Source organism: Micromys minutus (genome assembly GCF_963924665.1).
Source record: "Micromys minutus genome assembly, chromosome: 3".
NCBI classification, from domain to species: Eukaryota; Metazoa; Chordata; class Mammalia; order Rodentia; family Muridae; genus Micromys; species Micromys minutus.
The window spans coordinates 69,807,433-69,831,018 of record NC_137972.1 but is presented as its reverse complement, the minus strand read 5'-3'; the positions used below and the strand labels follow the sequence as shown (position 1 = coordinate 69,831,018).

Below are 23,586 nucleotides of genomic sequence, written 5' to 3'. Positions count from 1 at the left end.
CACTAACTGGAGACCAAGCATTCAAACAAAAGAGTCTATGAGGGCCATTCTCACTCAAACCACCACATTCTGTTCCCTGGCCCCCACTGGCTTATACCATAATGCAAAATGCATTTAGTCCAAGTTCAAAAATCTCCATAGTCTTTCCATTTCAAATCTGTGTTAAAGTCCAAAGTCTCTTCTGAGACTCTTGCAATTTCTTAACTGTAACCTCCTATAAAACCAGAAAGCAAATTACATACTTCCAACATACAGTGGCACAGAATACATATTACCATTCCAAAAAGGAGGAAAAGGAACACAGTGAGGAAATACTGGACCAAAGCAAGACTGAAAGCCAGCTGGGCTAACTCCAAATTCTGCATCTCCATGTCTGATGTCAAAGTGGTCTTCAGATCTCCAACTCCTTCCAGCTTCATTGACTGCAGCACACTTCTTTCTCTTGGACTGGTTCCACTTTCTGTTATCAGCTCTTCCTGGCAGGCATCCCACGGCTTTGGCATCTCCAACATTTTGAGGTTTCCAATAAAATCCAAGCTTCATTTTCACAGTTTCACATGTTGGCTTTTCTGGGCCTTCACAAAGGGACTCCTGTGCCTCCTTAGCTTTCTTTCACCACAGAGGAAGGTTCCAGAGCCCCCTTTCCCATATATTCCTTGATGATGCCAGAACTGCATAAAGTTGTATGGCTAAAGCTGCTAAGTTCTGCTGCCTGCCGGTGCAGAAAACTGCACCAAACTTACATTTGCCCAAACTTTCCTTTGTTGTTTAAGCCTAAAAATATCCCATGTCTTTTCTTACTTGGTTGCAGATTAGCTGAGTGGGTCTTGCCCTATAGTTACCACTTTCTTAATTCCATTTTAAAACTAGCCTTTAAAAAAAAAAAGAAAGAAAGAAAGAAACTTCTCCTTGAGCACAGAATTTGGCTTCATTTCCGGATGTACTTTTTGTTTGTTTCTCTTTGCCCACTCCTTCCTTTTCATTGAGATCTACATAAGAGCAGCCACTAGTAACCACATGATAGAGTCAATACTAGGCTGTCTTGAAATCTCCTCTGCCAAGAACACTAATCTAAAATTCTTCAATAATACTCAAGTAGATTTTTGAAATGAGGACAGAAAGCAGACACATATATTCTTTGCCAAAGCATCCTAAGAATGTTCTCTGGGCCTCTCTTACTAATACATCTTGCCCTCAGAAACTTCTTGAGGTGCAGCTGCAGAATCCACATCACCCTTGGCCCTCCTGTCCTCCATGACCCTACTAGGATGTTCCCATTAAGTCACACTTACAGCATTTGATTTAATTAATGCAAAGCAATAAAGCATGCCCTTTTCTAGTCAAAGCCCCAAAGTCTTCCATAGTCTTCCAACAAACAGCACAGTCAGGCTTGTCACAGCAATTCCATAGGTGTCAAGTATCAACTTCAGTATTATTGTTTTGTTGCTGTGAGGAGACTCCATGACCACACAGATATATGAGAGAGAGAGAGGGAGGGAGGAGAGAGGGAGGGGGAGAAGGAGAGGAAGGATGATGAATGATAGATATGATGGATGGATGGATGGATGGATGATGGATGAATAGATTAGAAGATCAGCTTTAGGTAGTAATAGCAGGACCACACGTAAAAGCTGAGTACCCGGTAGTTAGTCCTTGAGGCTTGTCCCTCAGCAGTAGGAGTCCCATAATCTCTCCCACTGAAGCAAGACAGGGTGGCTGGTGGTAGCTTCTCAGTCCACACAGCTGGATACTTCAGTAGACCCAATCTGGTGCTGAACACCTGTAAGGTTCCTGAGGAGATGCTGGTCCTTAGCCCACAGTGAAAACCTAGAAATGGTGGTGCTGCTGTTTGTGATGAAATTAGCAGCCGCCGTCCAATGGGCAAACACACTCAGCCATCAGAGAGAGGCCAAGTGTACCAATGCAGGTAAGTTTCCTTCTGCCAAATTCTGTTATCCCGGCTCTACCAAAAGGTGCTGCCCAGAGTCAGGGTAGTTCTTACCACATCAATCAAGGCCGACACTTCAAGTGAACCTCCCTAGTCAGGTGATTCCAATTTGGGGTAAATTGCCATTAAGATCAACCATAATACAGGGGTTAGTATATACAATATAAAAAAAAAGCTGCAGAACTTAAAGATCAAAAGTAATCATCGGGTAAACTGGCCAGTGAACTGAACAAATAAATCTCAAAAGAAACAAGAGAAACACAAATGGCCGATACATGTTCTAAAAAGTTTCCAATTTCCATGACAATTGGGAAAACAGAAGTTAAAGCAATAATCTCAATATTATTGTTTCAAAGCTAGAACTCAATCCAAAAGCCCATCAGCCAGTGCGTGGATGAACAATTGCAGCTCCATATCTGCATGTGCTGGAATATTATCCAGTCCTGAAAAGGAATGCTGATACATCCTAAGTGAAGAAAGCCAGCTGCCGATAACCTCTAAGACATGACTGCAGTTATGTGACATGTTCAGAGCAGGCGTGCCTGTAAGCAGGGATCGTGGATGGGACACTTAGGGGTCGTGAGCATTGAAGGGAAAGGGTGCACATGTACATGTGTTGGGCACAACACTTATTTTGGGTGGTGGCTGCAGAAGCCCTGAAAATCACTATTACAGTCAGTAAACTGAATTAGCAACAACTGTTTAAAACTAATAGGAACACCCTGGGCACTGTCATCCCAACACTCTGGAGACTGAGACAGAGGTGGTGTTTGTGTAGCCTGGGTTACACAGCAAGATCCTGTCTCAGAGTGGGTGGGGGGACAAGTCCATAAAGAAACTGAGTAAAATCAGAATTGCTGATCTTGCATAAACAGGCTCACCCCACAGTGACAAGCAAGAGATCCTTAGGTGCCCTCCCTAGAAGGCACCCTGTACCAGCCTAGGGCTGGCATCAGCTGTGCCACCTCCAGGGTGGGTACTGCTCTGATCCAGAGAACCTCTCCTAACCCTGTGGGCACCTTCAAGCCCTACAATTAAGCTACTAATACATAGAAGATCTTTATTGAACAATAATGTTATTAAATCCCAGTGATACTTATGCATTAATTTTCATACAAACAGAAAACAAAAAATCTTCACAACACACAAACAACATGTTAAAGGATATCTAGAATTCCACACAAAGTATCCCTCAGATGCTCAGTCCACATCTGTGGTCTGGGCTCCCTTCACAGACCCTATATGCAAATAGGGTGCTCAAGATGTCCCTCTATGGAGCTGAAGTTCTGTTTCATTACAGCTGGGCTCCTCTCTCTTTGCAATGGGTGTGAAAGGAAGAGAAAGTATAGAGGACACTCAAGGGCAGTCCACCCAAAGAAAGCAGCTCTCTGGGACTCAAACCAAGCCTCAGCTTAATGTCCCAGACACAACACACAGTTTGTCCCACAGAAAACACATTGGCTGAACAGGCGGATGGGTGGAGAGTTGGATGGAAGAAAGAAAGAAAGGAAGGAGCAAGAGAGGACAGATGGTAGGGGCTACAGACGTGAACCAAAAGAAATTGTGTGTGTATATATGTGTGTATACACGTGTGTATATATGTCTTAGTTAGGATTTTACTGCTTGTGAACAGACACCATGACCAAAGCAACACTTAAGGGTTTTAAGGCATTTGATTTAATTCTAGGACGTTTAATTGAGGCTGGATTAGAGGATCAGAGGTTCAGTCCATTATCATCAAGGTAGTAGCATGGCAGCATCTAGGCAGGCCTGGTGCAGGAGGAGCTGAGAGTTCTACATCTTCATCTGAAGGCTGCTAGTGGAATACTTGGTTCCAGGAAGCTAGGATGAGGGCCTTAAAGCCTGACACCCACAGTGACACACCTATCACAACAGGGCCACACCTTCTAAGAGTGCCACTCCCTAGGCCTAGCATATTCTTTCTCTCTCTCTCTCTCTCTCTCTCTCTCTCTCTCTATCTATCTATCTATCTATCTATCTATCTCCCTTTCATATCATATATATATACACACACACATAAATGGGTAGAAGAAGGGGAAAGAGGAACATAAGTAGTAAGGGAAACAGAAGCGAGAGAAAATGAGAGATCTGTGTGTGTACATGCAAGCATGTGTGTGTGTGTGTAGAAATGAGCAAAGAGCTGAATGCTTTGATGAATATATGGTCCCACAGCATATGTTGTCTGACCATTCAGGGAACATAAAATGCCATGCCAGCTTTCTCTGGGAGAAATCCTCCTCCACATCCAGACATCTGGACCCAACAGCATTGAAGGCAACACGGGCAGTACACTGGGCCTAATGCAGTCCAAGGGCCACAGTGGCCATCATCTGGCCCTGGCATAGCTGATATTACCCAGCCCTGGTGCTTGTCCTCAAGGTTCCATGAAGTGACTGAGAAGTCCCCAGAGAAGGAACTTGTCTCCCTGGAAAACTCGGGTGTTGAGTTCTGAGGTTACAAGAGGGCTGAATGTACTGGTTGGGTACCTTGGTTCATCTCTGAGCCCATTTCTACTAAGGGAAAGGGTATGCATTCATTCACATGGTCTCACGCATCTCCCCCTATACTGCAGGGGAATGCAAGCAACAGTAGTTTAAATGAATGATCTTCTAAAGTCTTGCATCTGCCAACAGTCGCCTTGCAAAAGTAGTTCCCAATGAGTTCTTCAGACTCTGTAATTCCAGAGCCTACACGGGGAGCCAGAGATAATGGACACCACACTCAGGCTCAGATCCCGGGGAATCCAGATGGACCTCTGAGGAGTTGGGTATCAAGTTTGAACCTAATTCTCTTCCTCACATGCTTCTGCCATGGCTCACCAACCAGCCCAGAGACTACCAATGCCCTCTTCCCTCCCTTCCCCTCCATCTCATCCCAGGATGGTCTCGGGCACCCAAGCTTCCTCTTCTCATTTTCACACGTTCTTGGTCAATCTGGGTGCTCTCTGGCTCTCTGACATCTCGCTCCTGAAATCAGAACATAAGGCAAAGGCATTCATCTCAAACACTGTGAGGATGTCATGCAGTACAGGTCTAGACATAGGGCCTGGGGTGACCTGGATTGGCTACCCCCCACACTTCATGCTGAGAATAAAGGGGATAAGATGTTCAAACATGCCAGCTAGTCATGCATGGGAGAAATGACATTTTGTCGTGAGTATGCATATGTGTTGGATGGACCCAAAGGACTAGAGTAAGGTCAGAGCAGAGCAAAGGAGACATGCATTCAGCACCAGCATTTGAGGGATGAACCAATTCAGCTAACCACAAGTCAGAATACTCCAGAACAGCTCAGGCACTTCCTAGGTCATTATCCCCCACTGTACTGAACGATTTCTGTGGCATTCATGGCACTAAACTAGAAATGATGTCACACATACAGACGTGTGAACAGGACGTTTCACAGAGGGGGCTTGCATATCCAAGGAGGGTCCTGAAACCAGCTCCCATAGGCACAGCTAGACATGTTTATTGGTCTATTTTGTTTATTCATTTGCTAATTTGTTATAGGGTCTTGTGTGTTATAGGGTCCATGAAGCTAAGAATGCCCAGCTTTTCCTGTCTCTAGCTCTTTTGGGCTGGACTCACAGGGGTATACAAGCACACCCAAGATGATTCATGCAGCCAGGCAAGCACTGTACCCACTGAGCTGCACACATCCCAAGCCTGGCTTTAAAAGAGCATCCCATGTGCTTGAGTGAAGCTGCTCGCAGAAGCCACAGGTTATTAAATAGAGCCCCAGTGACAGGGCTGGGTTACTTCCCTGTGAGATACAGGACAGGGATACACCAGAGGCCCCACTGCACTGAGACCAGTTGCCCACCAGACCTGCAGGACAAGATCCTACTGCTGAAGACACCGTATGCTCTGGCCAAAGGACAAAGGGAACTCAGGATGCAACCGGAGGCTGCTGCCGTTGCTAGCCAGTCCTCGCCATTCGAAAAGTGGTCCAGGTGGCCATGGACGATTGTCCTCAGCAGCTGTCATCACTCACGGGTCAGGCAAGACAGATCCACTGATGTAATAGTCCCAAGTTTGTTACAACCAACTGTCTTATGGCTGCATGTGAGGCTTGCCCTCCAGAAAAAAACTCACATGTTGCAGTGGAAGCCTGCTTAAAAGCCAGTGGCCAGGTGGGTCATAGGCCCCCCATAGGGAAGGTACCACTGTTGCTTTACTAAATGGATATGATGTGCCTGTTAAAATACCACAGAGTAGCCAAAGGCAGCAGTACACACTTTTAGTCCCTGCTCTAGGGAGGCAGAAGCAGGTGGATCTCTATGAGTTCAAGGCCAACCTGGTCTACACAAGAGAGACTCTGTCTTGAGAAAAACAAATACGTATATACATATACATATACATATACATATACATATACATATACATATACATATACTTCTCTGGCCTTTGCACTGAGTTCAGCAGCTCTGAGCACAAGCACAAGACCTACAGAAGCCTGGGCTCCTGACATCCTATGACAGAAGCAGGCTGGGCTCAGGAGGCCCTACCCCTCCCTGGGGACTCATAGGCAGTTCCTGGTTGAAGGGGGGGGGGACATTTTCTTCAGTGGTGTAGCATGAAGGTGTAAGGAGGAAGAGTTAGGAGAAGAAAGGGGTTCAGTGGAAGGGGGAGGAGGAAAATAGAGGGTAACGGGGCAGTGACTACAGTCAAAACATATTATATACAAGTGGGAAGTGTCACAGTAGAACTCACTGAGTATGATTAATATATGCCAATATATTTTTAAGTTGGCATTCTGCCTTTGAGTATGCAGACACACACACACACACACACACACACACAGAGAGAGAGAGAGAGAGAGAGAGAGAGAGAGAGAGAGAGACAGAGAGACAGACAGACAGAGAGACAGACAGACAGACCCTCAAATACTCCAGAATTCAGCTGCTTCCTCTAAAAGGAAATTTTAAAACTCAGTGACCAAAAAAAAAAGGGCCAACTTTCAAAGATGACCCAAGACTTGGAAGATCTTCTGCCTCTGTGGACTCTTCTGCCCCAGAAATCACTGGCTTAACAGGATGAGCCATGTTGCTCCGCACGTTTGAGAGTTAGGTTCTAGAGTTGACTCTAAGGATTTCAGGACAATCACCCAGTGTGCTGGCTTCAGGGAAAACACCAAACCTTATCAAATACTGAGCATCAAGATACTGAGATAGACTTGGTTACCTATTTCCCCTCCAGTCATTCTGAAGGATGCAAACACTTCTTCATTGTCTTGGGGAGGCGGTGGAGAAAGAGCAAGGTGGACTTGCTTTGCTTTTGTTCTACGTGAAAGATGCCGGTCTGTGGCCAGATTTGAAATTCAGATTTTTTTTTTTTTTTACTAATTCCCTAAGGATACTAGGGTCAGGCTCCTAGTTCCCTTCTGACTTCATGAGTGCTTGTCTGAGAGAAAATAATCTAATTATAAAGGTCTCTTCTTACTCCATTCCCTCTATCCTTAACATCAGCATGGCCCACTGCCAGAGAGGAGCCCAGTGTTCAAGGAGCTGGGAGCTGCCAGGCAGTCACTAAAAAGAGGCGAGCTGATCTCGGAGGAGAGAGAAAGACTGTGGGATGACGCATTGCTACTGTACCCGTGGCTTTGTCCATGATTGAAGTGTGTGGGTCCATCATCCTCAGAAGTCTGCCTGGGAGTATTCATATCCTCTTCAGAGCACTTAGGGTGCACAGCACTCCCTAAAACAAAAGAACAGGATAAGCGAACCCCTCCCTGCACGTTGATGCTGAGGCCCTCTACTCCATTTTCCACTTTGATCTTTGCTACACTGCTCTCCTCTGAGGACAGCTGCAAGGTGCCGGGGGAGGGGGGGGGAGTGTAGCAAGGGAGGTGGCTCACTGGCGGGGATGTAGCTCATCGAGGAGGGTGCTCAGCCTGCACCACACTCTGGCCTCGGTCTCCATGTGGTGTGGTGCCCCCCTGGAATCCTGGACCTTGGAGAAGTAGAAGGACCAAAAGTTCAAAGGTCATCTATATCCCTCGGGTGTTAGCTATATAAGTAAATGTATAAATGTGTTCTATATCTGCATGATTTAATAAAAATTTGGTTTGGCAAAAAAAAATAATAATAATTCTGAGCACTTAGAATGCCTTCAGCACACTTTCTCTAACAGACTTTTTACAGCATACGGGAGTAACTGCCCGTGGACTTACTAGCTCATAACTGAATGCAGAGCCCTCATGAGCCTTGTCTGCCTACTCTCCAATACCTAAGAAAGTGCCTGTCTGCACTGTAAACTGTTACCAAATGAAATAATCAGAAATAATGGGTGGATAGATGGTGTAGATGACTACATCCTCAAGTTCTCATTATTCCTTATATTTCTGTGTGCAGTGAGATAACTCGGGATAACAAAAATTAAATAGTTACTTGCATTTCATTCCTAACCAATTAATGTCCCACAACTTTTAATACACGGATTGGAAAGATACATACATACATATCTGGGGAACTAGAGCCTGCTCCGTTTCAGGACTGCAGTGCATAATGATGGCCACTAGGGGGAGCCATAAAACCTGCCCAAAACAGCGCTCAACAAAAAAAAAAAAAGTCTCGCAGCAAACTTAAGCAGGTTATTTAGGCTCGCCACGTTCCCAGGCATACTGGATGGCCGTAAAATTGCTGTTGCTGCTGTACCATGTAATGTACAGCTAATGAGAACAAGCTGCAACAAGATTCGGACTCCAGTTTGCTGGCCCTCTGACTTTAGAAAAGCAGGGAGGGCTTCCTCTCCATCTCAAAGGATCTACATCTGGGGAAGGGGGGGTTGGTTTGGATGACAAAGTGAACATGATAAATTCATCTAGAGAAAGAAAATTAAATTGTGAAACTTTAAAAGGAAGAACTTCTTGGATTTCCCCACCTCCAGCAACATTTCTTTTTCCTTGCAAAAGAACATTTTCTTGTTGACATATCCGATTTCATCCCCTCCAGTGAAGAGATGTTAGGCATGTGCGGACTGACTAGAAAATCACATCAGAGGGAATTACAATACTATCGGTCAAGTTTCAAAGGTTTCCCATGTAACCGAGTGGGGGTGGGGGAGGCATTTCCCACACACTCCTCTCTTAAAGGGTCCAAAAAAAAAAAAAAAAAAAATCTAACAATTTCCAGGGTCATTATAAGCCACAGATGTTATCAGCAGCCAGGGCTATGCAAACTTTAAAAAGACCCAGCCCACAAATGAAACCATTTCACACACACGTTCTCAAGCATTTGCGTGGAGCCCAGAGACTCTCCCTTTGAAATGCATGTGTTCACAACTTCTCCAAACTCAAAAGCCATAAGGGGTTGGGGGGAGGGGTTCTGGTTTCATTTCCCCAGGAGCAAAGTGAGAGAGACCCTGTAGAACAGCATGTCTCAGCCTGACAGTTCATGAGCTTATCTACATTATGATTCATATTGGATTTCTTTATGTACATGAGTACACTGTTGCTGTCTTCAGACACACCAGAAGAGGGCACCAGATCCCATTACAGATGGTTGTGAGCTACCATGTGGTCGCTGGGATTTGAACTCAAGACCTCTGGAAGAGCAGTCAGTGCTCTTAACCACTGAGCCATCTCTCCAGCCCTACATGATGATTCATAAAAGGAGCAAAGTTACAGTTAGGAAGCAGCAACAAGAATAACTTTGTGGTCCGGGGTCAGCACAACGTGAGGAACTGGATTAAAGGCCCACAGCGTTAGGAAGGTTGAGAGCCGCTGCTCTAGAAGAACAGAAGTGCAGGAGCCAGTCAGAATACAGAAAATATATTCAAAAATAGTTTTAAAAGGAACTCTGGGGATCTCTGGCTAACTGAAGATTAAAATTAAGCGGCATGGTAAGATGCCCAAGGTAGAGAACCTTCTGGAATTTGCAAGGCCTATGAGAAATTCTAGTCAGCTTACACTTGCTGATCTCCACCAAGAGGGAAGCTGATTAGAAACGTGCCCAGCATCAGTGCCGAGGTCTGACTATGTCTCATAGCCCCTGCTTACCAGCTGGGGAAACCCTGCAGACATCAATGAGGTGACCAAAGGCTACCCACTGCACTGCCCTGCTTGGGAGCTTTGAGGATGACACTGTAAACAAGCCAGGATTTCAAGAATGAAAAGAGCCTTTTAATTTTTTTTTCCCTCAGAATCTGAGTAATCTAATTATAGGCTAATTATAAGAATGACTCTTCTTCCTGCAAAGGACTTCTGGAACATTCTCTGTGAAGGTCCCCTCATTTGCTATTTGAGAGTAGGAGTTGGTGACTCTCAGAGTGACTTAGCATCTGATTTCCAGACCAGCTTCCTCTCACCAGACCACACAGGCTCCCAACCCTTGAAAATAAACCCCAGCGGAATTCTCCAGGAGGAAGTCGTCTCCCCAATTAGGCCAAAACAGCCTCCTCCCCGCCCAGCCCCTCTGGTCAGGCAATTTTCACATTCCAAGATGCATTTGCTTCTTCCACTCCCAGCCAAAGAATGGCTGGCTGTGTATGTCCAAGCACAAAGCTGGACGCTCATTTGTGAAGCTCTGCTATAAAACTATTCGGATGGCCAGCCCCATGCCCAGGGGCACAGGCTGGCTTCTCTTCCCTCCTAACACAGTGCCACAGGGCAAGTCATTTAGCTGCATCATTAGGATCACAGTCCCGGCTCTGCCAGTCTCCTTCCCTGGCACTCTTTCTCCTCATTAATATCTGTAAGGACCCATTAAGCCTTACAGCTGAAGGGTCCCATTAAGTCAAGACCTAACACTATTATCATCAATAAGGTCTAAGGCACTTGCCTGTCACTACCTGAGTTAAGGCAGTCACCCACGTAGCAAGGCAGCTTATACCCTGGCCTATCCGTCCCTAATGAGCCACCAGCTTCTGCAGAAGCATCCAGGTGAATGTGATGGGTACCCACATCCCGGAAGGGAAGAAAAGCTCCTGCTTTAACTTAGTGCCTTAACTTAAACTCCGGACACTCATCTCCAAGGTCCTGCGGCTGGAATGTCTGGATACCTAAGCCCCACCCAGCCCCTTACATGGAACCTGTGCAGATGTGAAAACTTTTGCCTATCCACAGGAGTCAGAAAGCCACCTGTCAATCCTGGAGCAAGCGTGTCTTTCTTCCCCTCTGGCCATCTGAAGCTTCTGCCTCCCCTGCAGAACCTGTCATTAAAGCCCTGCCTTGCTCCCTTGGAAGATCCCTCTATCCAAACAAGCCAGGGCATTGTCTGGAACCACCAGATCTGAGGGTCAACAGCAGATGAACAGTGCATCTGTGGGGCATGTTAGCATCCTACCCTTAAAAGGATGAAGATAGCTCATGAGCTCACAGCCACAGTGCTGACCTCACAAGGTCAGGATGACAGAGGTGCTGGCAAGGCCCCACCTTTCGCTGAGAAGCTATAGGTGGTCAGTGGTGGGGCCTGGGGAGGGATGGTTACTTTTCTTTGGGCCGTGGCCACTTGTAGACTGCCCAGGCTCCAGTGGTTGACCCCACCCCCACACACATACACTAGAGAGCACTAATTGGATTCAATGAGAGATTTTTTTTTTTAATTTTTTAACAATTTTAAAAAGAGGAACGTAAAATTAGGAAGGATGGAGATAATCATAAACCATCGTGTACATATATGAAATTCATACAACAAAGAAGAAAAGGGGAGGAGGAGGAAGAGAAGAAGAGCTGGAATGAGATGGCTCAGCCAGCAAAGGGCCTGCTGTAGAAGCATGAGGGTCTGAGTTCGAATCCTCAGCACCCAAGTAAAAGTCATACCCAGTGGATTACTTCTATAACTCCAGCAAGGGGGAGGGACATCTCTGGAGCTCACTAGCCAGCTATTTCAGCTGAATCAGTACCAGATTCATTCAGAGACCTTGTCTCAAAAACAAAACAACAACAAAATAATAATAATAATAAAATGGACAACAACAAAGAAAGACAGCTCAATCTCAACCTGGAGCCTCCTCACAAACATGCAATGCACACACACGTCCACACGTCACCATTCAGCATACCCTGCACAGGAGAGAGACAGGCTGGCTTATGGTAGCAAACCTCTTGAATTCCCAACCTAGTGTATGTGTTACTCCCTCAAAATAGCATTTGCACCTGATCCTCAGCCACACAGAAAGGAAAAGAAAGGAGCTCATGCAAAAATGTTTCAGGGATCTATCTAGTCTACTTGGGAAAAGGGAAACCATTAGCTTCCAGGTCTTAAACCGAGGAACATCTTTTGCAGCCATGCAAATGAGGTGGTCATAAGAGAGAAACAGACAAAGAGTACCCCGGTTGGGCCTCAGTCTCTCCTCAGTTCTCTCCTCTGTTACATACTCAAGAGCAGTAACATCTACAAGAATCAGACCCAGCCAATGGGAGTGAAACTGTCCCCATCTGGTGCAGCTATGAACGTTACAGTGACTAGACCCCTAAACAGATGTCTGTCCCACTCACCATCTTGAAGTCTCCACTCCTGAAGATAAACCTTGAGCCAGATGTTAACACGCTGGCCCCAGGCCCCTGGTGGCTGCACCTCCCACAAGCGCCCTCTCTCGCCTGGACAGGTCAACAGGAACTGCCTGAGGACTGAGAGGGAGAGGCAAACCATGAGTCAGACTCCTGCCCACCAAAAGTGGTTCAGCCAGCCAGCTCTTTCTGAGTCCCTGCGAGTGGCCCTCCTGTGACTACCCTCCACTCCTCACTGCCCCAGCTCTGCTGTGCCTGAACCCTTCTCACCAACTCCCCACGAGTACAGAATCATCCCTGTTCATCCCCTGCTTCTACTTCCATCCATCCTGCAGTGAGTTCCCAGGGCTGCAGCTATGAAGGTCCCATCCCTTAGTATCCATGGGTATTGAAGACCTCTGAACACACCAAATCCAAAGATGCTACATTTACATAAAATGCCAGGCACTGTGCAATCAATCCCCCTGTGGCTGTTCCATTGTCTCGCCTTTCAGCACACAATGCATCAGAGATGCTACGCAGCATAGATACACAGCATTAATAGCAGTTAGACTGAGATGCTTAGAACAGGACAGACACAGAAGTGTAGATGGTCCTCCAACCGTTCATATTTTAATGCTACCTCCACTTTTCCCCAAGAAGTGCTGCGTAGTAACGTAATCAGGACTTCATCAGAACCTTCCCATTTTAATTAGTAAAATAAAGGTGGTGATTAGGCAGGGGAAGGGAGGTGGATAGAGAGAGGGTCAGAGGGTAGAGGACAGAGGAGGACAGAGAGAGAAGCTCCAAGACAGAGATCGGGAAGGATGAATTAGATCCAGGTGGGCTTAACTGGCATTAAGTAGCTATAAACATTTAAGGATTGTATAGGTCTTTTATCTCATCTAGAAGGGCAGTTTGTATCTTTGTCTATTCACTGTAATCTTATTGTGTAGAGGGTTTGTGGATCGAGAGTTTGATATATAAACCTGTGTGAAAAGCTATTGGGCCTTAGAGTCCTTTTTGTGCTGGGCAGGGCAGTAATTTTAATGGGGTTGGAGGCAGTCATGCAGACAGAGTGAGACCGGGAAGGGGAGAGGGCGCGGGGCGGGGGGGAGTCCAGCTTGGACCGAGTGACAAAGTCTGTGTGCCAGCTCCATACTAGAAGCGGCGTCCTCTGAGTGAGACCACGGGGTGGGGGGGGAGCGATAAAGAGATAACCTTTTCCCTTTTCAATAGTTACAACAACACAGAAGGGCCTGTGTGTGATTAGTACGAGAGTCTTTTTAAAACATTTTCAAGCCATAGTTTGAATTCTGGAATCAGACTCCTCATGGTGCTGTTAGCGCCACGCACATTTCTTGAGGCTCTGAAGGCCCGGTAGAGATACCTTGGGCTGGATTGTCCGAGGCCTCCCCTGGCTTTCCTGTGTGCCTTCCCGGTGATCCCCAGGGTCTCTCTCTGTAAAAGAGAACCTTTGATGGCTATTCTTGGCTATGGGCTCGACTACACCTGGAATTTGCTGGAACACAAATGGCTGGGCACACCTGCCATGAGACGCCTTAATTCAGTCATGTGAAGCGGGAAGACCCTCTTCTGATCCAGATCTCTATGGTGGGAAGGTCCACCTTTACTCTGCACCACACCAGCCTTTCTAAAGACATGGAAAGGGAAGCCCTCCTTACTCGTTTGCCCTCACTGGCAAGCCCATTCCTTCTCTGGCATTAGATCCGACTTCTCTGGGATTCCAGTGTCCACTGAGGACCAAACGAGACATCCAGCCTCATGGACTAACAACTACTGAATTATCAGGTCTTCAGCAGGTAGAAAACCATTGTTGGATTAGCTGGACCACCACCTGTTAGCCCTTCTAATAAACCCGGTGCATGTTTATGTAAACATTCATTCTTTAAATTCCGCTTCTCAACAGTGGTGATTCTCACCTTCCTAATGCCACAACTTTTTAATATGGTTCCTCATTGTTGTGGTAGCCCCCAGTCATAAAATTCTTTTCATTTGGTACTCTATAACTGTGATTTTGTCATTATTATGAATCATAATGTAAATATCTATGTCTTCCCCCTGTGAAAGGAGCCACCACCCACAGGCTGAGAAACTCTGAGTAGTTTTTTAAAGGCTGGTAGACTATTCACACTTCCTGGATAAGCATCTTCACACGGCAGCAACCCCAACACCAGGGAAATGGGAAGCTACTTCCAGTCCTGCAGGTGACGGTGAAGATATCACCAAGCAGACCACTTGCAGCTCTAGGCAAAAGCGCTGTGGAAGTTTGTTGGTCTAGAGGCAGTGCTGTCTGACAGGTGGGACCTTGCGACACTGAGCGTAGCATGCCGGGCCCTCCTAGCTTGACCAGCCTAAACTTCTCTTCAGAGAAAGCCAGCTCCAACGGTAGAAGTCTTAGAAAACTGGGGCTGTGCATCAGAATGTGTGACCCCAGGTTAGTCGAACTGCCAGCCATATTGGTTTCAAATTAAAGGAAAAAAAAGTCACTACAAGGCCCTGACACAGCTCCCTGGATTCCATGTGTCCCTCAGATATTTATTTCTGATTAATTTGTTCGTCAACTTATGGTGAGGTTACACCCACACCAGCTGTTTACACGTGATGAATGGCAGCACCGTCTCTCTTGAACATGCTAGAGGCTGCCCAGATGACTCAGCTAGGAAAAGCACTTGCTGCACAAGCCTGATGATCTAAGTTCAAATGCACAGGAGAAGGAATTAATTGCCCTCTGACCCCTACCTGAGCACCATGGCATGTGAGGGACTGCATGTGAGCATGCACCCCTGCACACATACATTCACATATATACATATATACATACATATACATATATATATATATATCAACACACATATATACACATAAATGCACACACATATATAAACACCAGCACATACACAAACATGCATGCAAACATATACACACTTACATATAACACATATACAAATGTGCACGCGCACACACACACACACATTTTCTGAACACTTTTTAAAAGAAAAAGAAAAATACACAGAACAGAGCCCACTGCAGGACAAACCCACCTAATGTGAATATTTGTATCCAAAGCCACGGTAAAGACAAAAATACCACAGAATCCTGGCTTTTGCCATTCTCCAGACTGTGTGAGAGCGCATATCACAAGCCTAGGAAAACATCTGTGGTGGTTCGAATATGCTTGGCCTGTGGGAAGTGGCACTATTAGGTGTGGCTTTATCGGAGGAAGTGTGTCACTGTATAGGCGGGCTTTGAGGCTCCTAGTGCTCAGGCTCTGCCCAGTGCAAAAGAGACAGTCTCCTCCTGTGGATCAAGATGTAGAACTCTTGGCTCCTCAAGCTCCAAGCCTGCCTGCATGCCGCCATGCTTCCTGCCGTGATGAGAAGGGACTGAACCTCTGAAACTGTAAGCCAGCCCCGATGAAATGTTTGCCTTTATAAGAGTTGCCTCGGTCACGATGTCTCTTTACAGCAATAAAACCCTAAGACAACACCAAAACTCTGAATGTGAATATGGTCTCTTCTGGGTGTGTATGTACTCACACTACTTGAAAACTGAAGAATCCTAAGGGACAGAGTGCTGAGTCAGGGACCATCTGCATTTTTTTAAAGTGAAATTATTTCTCAGGCTCAGGAAGGTCCTCTTTGCAAACTGAACTCGAAGTCTGTGGTTATGCTGGGGCTGTGGGAAGGAGAAGCCTCAGGCTACATCTGCCCAGATGTTTCTTCTGCTTCCACGCGGCCTCGGTCCACATGTGATAGTGGTCATCATGGCTCAAATGCTCACAGAGGACACAAGGTGGGGGTTACCTTTGTACATTGCAGGAGATATCGGACAACTGATACCCAGGGCTTCATCTCCTTGAAAGGTGTCACAAAAGTCCCTCAGCATGGCTGTCCCCAGGCCTTGGCAACGGTTCTTCCTCCTCACAAACACGGTGTCGAAGACAGGCAGCAGATAGCATGCACCGGTACCATCACCACAGAGGCTGCCTTTGGGAAAGCAAGAAATACATGCTGTCCCCCAGGTTGGATGGCGACTCACCCAGACCTGGGGTCTAGCTGAGGTCACTAATACCACCTGGGGGCAGAATTAACTTCACAAACTGAACAAATAATGGTAAGATACCGGATCACGCCAAAACACCAGGTCTCTAGTGGACCTGAGTATTTTCCTCAAAGACCCACACAATTAATTGCTCCAGGCACAGAAAGTGGGCTGCGTCGTGGGTGCTTAGCCTGGGAGACTGAGCATAACCAAAGCCCCATGGACCCAGCAGACCTCTCCTCCCAGTGAGACCCTTAGAGCCAAGAAGGTTTGTCTACGTAACATCAAGGTTCTCCCTGCACAGGCGAAGCTGGTCCACAGTGCAGGCAGAGAGACCAATGGGATTCAACAGAGGCTAGTGGTGTCCAGTTCAGTTAAAGTCTGGGGCCCTCCAAAACTCAAGAACAGCAGCTGCATCAGAGCAGGGGGGTTCAGATTTTGCACCCTCTCCGCTTCCTTCTTCCTTCCATGTTAACTGTCCTGTCACCAAAATTAGCATCCCCGTGACTGTCATCTCTCCCCCTGTCAAGATTCAGAAACATGAGTAACTTCCCACACCTGGGGATGGCTTCCCATTCTTCCCTGAAAAGGAAAGATTCGGTTCTGAGTAGACGGGCTGAATTGCCCGATACACAATGCTATGCAACATTGTTCCCATGGCCACAGCGATTCCCTCCCTGTGTCCACACAACTTTGTGTGTGGTGTTAAAGCTATTTCTGTCAAGAAATGGGGTCTGTTCTTCCATCCAGTCTAGGCTGACCTGTGATCACTTTAGCAACAGAATAGGGCAAAGTGGTAGATGATACACTAACGGAGTCCAGTGTGCCTCAAATTCTCACATACCTACCTCTATCATAAATCCAAGTGTAGACCAACCTGTTACCATGAAAGAAATGTGACTCAGAGCCCTGCTAGTCCCAGCCTACCTCTAGCCCAAGCGGTTACCCAACACACAGGTCACCACGTTCACATAGAAAACCCACCGAGACTAGATAAACCATTCAGCTAAGCAAAACCCAAAGTGCCAAGCAAAAGAGTCTGTGGTGACATGAAATGACTCTTTCATGCCATATCCAACAAGGAAACTCCGTTCAATTAAGGCAGTCATTGTAGAGATAGTTGGCATTTCTCCTTCAACATGCTTGAAAAGATTAAAAGTCTGTTTGGAAATTTCCAGCTTTGGTTTCTGTGGTTGCCGAGAACAATGTCACCCTAGTATGAAATCTTCTGGAATTGAGAAGGTTTAAGTTGAAATAGAGATACAACTCCGTCCACCAGAGAATTAAAGAGAAGAAAATACTTAGGAACATACTGAACATAAAAAAAAAAAAAAAAAAAAAAAAAAAAGTCCGGGTCTTGAAGATGAAAGTGAAAAGCACTGGGGGAAAACTAGAGATCTAGATAAATGAGAAAGATTGTGTTGATGAATCGGAAGGCTCAAAAGCCCCTCCCCCCACCCATTATTCTTCCTGAGATCATTCTGTAAGTTCAAAGCTAGCCCCAGCAACCGCCCCCCCCCCCGGCATGTTTTTGGTAGCCATTGATAAGTTACTCTAAATGTTAAGTGAAACGAAAAGTTCCCTGGACAGCCAGCCATGCTTGGAAAGGAAAAGAGCTGCAAAGAACTACAGATCAATATGAGAGAGAGAGAGAGAGAGAACACATAAGAATGATGCACGCACGTGTGTAAAACTCAAAGAACTACTTGTAGGACTCAGTTCTCCTCCATCACATGGGTTATGGGGCTAGATCTCGGTCCAACAGGCATGGCAGCAAGTGCTTTTACCCACTGAGCCATCTCGCAGACCCAGAAATCAACTCTTCTCTGTCTACCAACACAGGTTAACACCAATTATGTGGGGAGAGAATTTATTTATTTATTGCCATGAATAACAGTGCGATGATTTGGCACACACACTTGCTGGAGGCCTGTTACTCATAGAGGAAGATGCTCCTATAAACAGGCAAGCGTTCTGATTACAGTTGCCAGGTATTCTGAAAAAGGCTAGTCTGCAGAGGTGATGAAAAGATGGTTGGAGCACCGTGGCTACTCAAGACCTGGGCTACCCTATATACTATATACCACTAAACATTTGTCTAGATATACAGAATGCCCAATACTAAGGGTAAGTCCTCATGTGAGCCGTGGCCTCTGGCTTAGCAACAATGTGATCTATGGGCTGACTTGTGTCCCCTGACATTCCAAACCCTTCAGCATGACTGTATTTAGATAAAATGCTTTATAAAGATAGAGTGGGGTTCATATAAGGCTATTAGGCTTTGCCCTTGTCCAATATGGCTGCTGTCCATATAAGAAAAAAATATGACCAAGGAAAGTGCAGCCAAGCTACACACATTGAGAAAGCGGCTGCATGCTAACCACGGAGAGGCCTCAAGAGAGGACAGATCTGCTGACACCAGCTACCTGGACTTTGTACCGCCAAAACTAGGTAAAATTAAATTCTGTGAAAGTCGAAACAAACTAAGGCATGCAATCATGTTGGTTCATGGACCAAATTCATGCAGTACCATAATCACACTGTACTAGCTACATTTTTGCCAGTTTGTTAGAAACTAGAGTTACTTGAAAGACAGACTCTAAGTTGAGGAACTGCTTGCATTAGGTTGGCCTGTAAGCATGTCCATGGGCATTCTCTTGAGTAATGATTGATGGGGGAGGGCCCAGTCCACTGTGGGTGGTGTTACGCCTGGGCAGGAGATCCTGGGTGCTCTAAGCAAACAGGCAGAGCAGACCATGGGAGGCAAACCAGTAAGCAGCACCACCCACCCACCCAAGCTTCAGTTCCTGCTGCCTTGACTTCCTAAGTTACCTGGAAGCATAGCATGAAATAAATCTTCTCTCTCAAAGTTGCTCTATCACAGCGATAGAAGAAAACTTAGATCTCAGTGCAAACCGCACAGAAAAACTGCATTTTGCCTCAGTATGTTTCTAGATGCTTAAAATGTAGCATCCCCGATTTCATGTACTGGAAGCCAAAGACATGGCTCAGGACGCTAAGCCATGTGTTGAGCCCGCCAAAAAGAAGTGTCACTTTTAAAGTATATTAATTGCTTGCTTGCTCGTTTGTTTGTGTTCAGCTGAAATCGGAATCTTTTCTTACATCGTTTATATAAAACAAATTCAAAACGGATCACAGATATAAAGATAAGAGGCCAACTTTTAAAGCTTTTAACAAGGAAAATAGGGGGGGGAAAGTCTTTGCAACCTTGAGTTGGTGAGAAGTTCATAAGATTCAGCAACAAAAACGCCAATAACTGGCAACTCCAACTTCATCAGAATTTTTAAATTGTTTTGCTTCAAAAGACTATTAAGAAAAACAAAAGGCCAGGCAAAGACTGTCATCAGAAATGTTTACAAATCACATTTCTCATTTTTTAAAAAACACTTACTGAGAACCAGAATAAAGAACTCTTATAATTCAATAAAAACAAAATAAATATCCACATTAAATTTGCACAAAAGACTTGAACAAACCTTTCTTTAAAGAAGACATTCACATAACTATGGATGGAAACCAGCTAACATCACTCATAATTTAAGAAACGAAAGTTAAGCCTGTAATGAAATGCCACCCTGGGCTAGGACAGCTAGAACCAAAAGGATGGGCAATAGGGAGGGGCGAGAAGAATGTGCGGAAATCGGAACCCTCGTGTGTGGTTGATGGGAGTGTTCAGTGGTGCAGCCAGACTGCACGGCCGTTTGGCAGTTCCTTTAAATGTTAGGACACAATCTTGCCAAATGACCCAGCAATTGTTCTCCTAGGAGCCTACCCAAGAGGAAGAAAAATGCTGCCATGCGAACCAGAAAGAGAATGTTTATGGCCGCCCTATTCACAGTAGTAAAAGGGAAACAACTCATCAGCCAATAAATTTGAAAGCAAAGGAGACCATATTCATAAGGCAGGATTGTGTGGCAATAAAGGGAAACATAAGCCATGATTTGCACGAGCTCCAAGACACTGCGCTAATTGAAAACACGATTGGAACAGCACCTGGTACATGCTAACTGGAAGGGCAGGAGGCAACTCAGCTACTGCCTAGGGCTGAGACGGGCGACAAATGGCAGGTGCACAATACCCACTGGTAACAGGGGTGTCCTGACACTGGGTGTGGGTGATAGTTACGTAGCCCCCTCTCTCTAATGTTTACCCTTAGTTTAGGCAAGTTTTATAAGATCTAAATTTATACTGAAACAAAAAACTATCTTAAGAGAAACCACAAGAGCATGTATAAGAAGGTAGGTACCGTTTCCAGCTGTATGTTCTGTAAACAAGCGAGTAGCTCGATAGACAGTTCCCAATACGAAAAGGCAGATTTTTACAGGGATTAGTTACCCAGACTTGATCGCATCCCATCTCAAGGAATCACCCTGTACCTTGTAAATATGTCAGTGATACATCCGTGTAAATAGGTACATTAGCTGAGTAGTCTTCTGACTTCTGCATCCGTACTGTGGCTCAAGCCTAAGCACCCCTCCCCTCTACCCAAGCACATGAACATGTGTACATACACGCATGCATGCATACATGCATAGACAAATGTGTAAAAACGGCTTTAGAAATAAAAGATCATAACAAGTAAGTGTGAGAAGGTGGTAACCCTGATGTGGCAAAAAACATGGCCGCCTTATGCGTCTCCCATAAAGCCTGGTGTGGAAGGTTTGCTGCACAGCTGGTTGTTCCAGCTGTTGAGAGGTTACTAGATCATGGAAACTCTGACATAATAATTATTGATTCACAGTAAGACAACACTAGGAGGTGGGACTTGAATGGAAGAAGGGGATGATGGGAAGGGTCCTCTGGAAGTAAGTGTCTGTTTGCTCCTGGCCCCTTCCTATCCCTCTCTTTCCACTTCCAGGCTGTCTGTCGTTGTGAGTAGCACAAGATCACCTGATCAATACAATCTGGCCTCCACTATCCTCCCTGCATCCTGACAGTCTGTTTCATCTGAGGCTAAAGCAATGGAGCCAGATAACCATGAAATTGTGAGCTAAAATAAACCTTTCCTCCCTTCAAGGCATTTTCACAGTGTTCTGTCACAATGACAGAAAAGGATTAATGTCTCTTTCCCCATCCATCCCTTAACTCAGGCATAGATCGGTGTCAGCACCATAGGCTCCAACATGTGACAAGGTTTCTCCACATCTCCCAACCCACAACCCTGTCTAATCGTCAGAAAAGGTGAGGCCAGGGATCCAAGGGAAGCCTAGAGTGAGAATGGGATCAAGGCACATCCAAGTCCCAAAAATCTCATCCTGAGATTGGCAGGCATATGATCAGTCCCTGCCTCCCTGGGCCTGCATATCCCAACGCACATAGCCCTATGCCTTTGCCCCACCAGAGGAGGTCACACACTCTGGTAGCCTGGTTAAACTTCCTTTGCTCTTAGGAGGTCACGTCCAGCAGACCTGGAATTCTTCCTTATGCAAATGAGGCAGCCCTAGTACCCTGGCCTGGGTCAATAATATGTGCTCACCCCAATAGTCCCTACATACCTCCCAAAGGGATGTAGCCAAATTAGCCTTTGTTTACACACATACACACACACACACACACACACACACACACACACATCTGTCTCACTGAAACTGAACTGGAGAATCTATTCTCACCACTGGCCAGTCCTCCTCCAAAGTCCAGCTGACAAAATACAACAGGAAACAATACTGTAGAGGAGGCTCGGGAGGGCTGGCAGGGGTTGCAGGTGCTGGGTGTTCTCTTGATCCCAGAAGAGAAAACAGAAACTGATAGAATATCAACCAAGGGAGATTTCTTCATCTTAAACACCATACTATGATTACACAAATACAGATAGTAGGAAGGGCCTGTATCTGGAGGCACAGAAGACCTCTCTAACTGTCTTTGCAATGCTTCTGTAAACTTCTCAAAATCAACTTCTGGAGAAAAAGCAGCAAAATTACTCTACCAGTGCTTTCTAAAGGATAATCATACCTTATAGTTGTCAAGTAAAAATCCATGATGTAAAACACCAAGCAATTTTCCTAGAGCTCTATTACAGCCGTGAACCGAAGACCTAAGATGCCTGCAGTAAACTGGCCCCTCTGTTCATAACTAGGATAGGAAGACTAAGGGAAATACTGGGAGAAATGATCTCACCCATTGTATCGATTTTACAGTATGATCACTGAAAGGGGCAGAAATCATCAAAGAGGGAGAAGATTGGGCAACTCCATAGGTAAGATCTCTTGTGTGCAAGAAGAAGAACCTGGGGTCAAACTCCTGGCAACCATGTAAAAACCCAGCTGTGAACAACTTAGTAAAGACAGGAAGATCACTGGGCCTACAACCCACCTCCCAGTTCAGTGAGAGACCCTGTCTAAAGGGAATAAGGTAGAAGAGTGAGGGACAGAAGACTTGAAGGTGAATACCAGCAGAGAGACTTGCATGCCCACACACCCAAGTAATGAGACAGAAAGCAAAGACTGAGAAGAAAGGATTTTGTTTTTTTTTTTTTATTATTATTATTTAAAAGTTACTAAAGTCAAAAAAAAGAGAAAGAAATACATAGAGTTTATTGGGAATTAAAATAGAGATATTGATGCAGAAGCCAGCTCCTTGTGGGTAGTAAAAAGAGAGGGTCCATCATGAAAAGTATAAGCTGCTCACACAGGTTACAGTGGAATGGATGTTACGGTTGGAGCAATGAAGCCGGCACCAAGAATGACAGACAGTGCAGTGAGCGTGAGACAGCCAACCAGACCTGACAAAAGGCAGACACACAGGCCCTGAGTCGCCAGGAGAATTTGGTGTGCCTGGTGGCTAGCTTCCATGAGCCTCCCTGGGGAATGCATGCTTGATATGATTTATTACTCTTTTACATATCCTTGCTTCTTTTATTTTAAAGATGCATTTATCTGTTATATATAAGTGCACTTTAGCTGTCTTCAGACACACCAGAAGAGGGCATCAGATCTCATTACAGATGGTTGTGAGCCAACATGTGGTTGCTGGGAATTGAACTCAAGACCTCTGAAAGATCAGTCAGTGCTCTTAACCACTGAGCCATCTCTCCAGCCCCATATCCTTGCTTCTAACTCTGCCAATGATAACAGACTAAATTCCAAGTAAAAATTGGCTTCTGA

At 45.6% G+C, this 23,586-nt stretch overlaps 1 protein-coding gene across 1 annotated transcript in view; it reads right to left on the bottom strand.

Moving 5' to 3' along the window:
• Window positions 1-3,104: 3,104 nt before the first annotated feature.
• Window positions 3,105-23,586, bottom strand: part of LOC308418937 (protein FAM169B-like) — a gene marked incomplete at its 5' end in the record, with an annotated part of 76,715 nt that continues 56,233 nt past the window's right edge. The window contains 4 exons of the mRNA XM_080914450.1: window positions 3,105-4,935; window positions 7,563-7,665; window positions 12,407-12,538; window positions 16,225-16,407. Of these exons, the coding sequence (XP_080770576.1) occupies window positions 4,884-4,935; window positions 7,563-7,665; window positions 12,407-12,538; window positions 16,225-16,407 (470 nt within the window). The 3' untranslated portion in view covers window positions 3,105-4,883. The remainder of the gene's footprint in view (window positions 4,936-7,562; window positions 7,666-12,406; window positions 12,539-16,224; window positions 16,408-23,586) is intronic.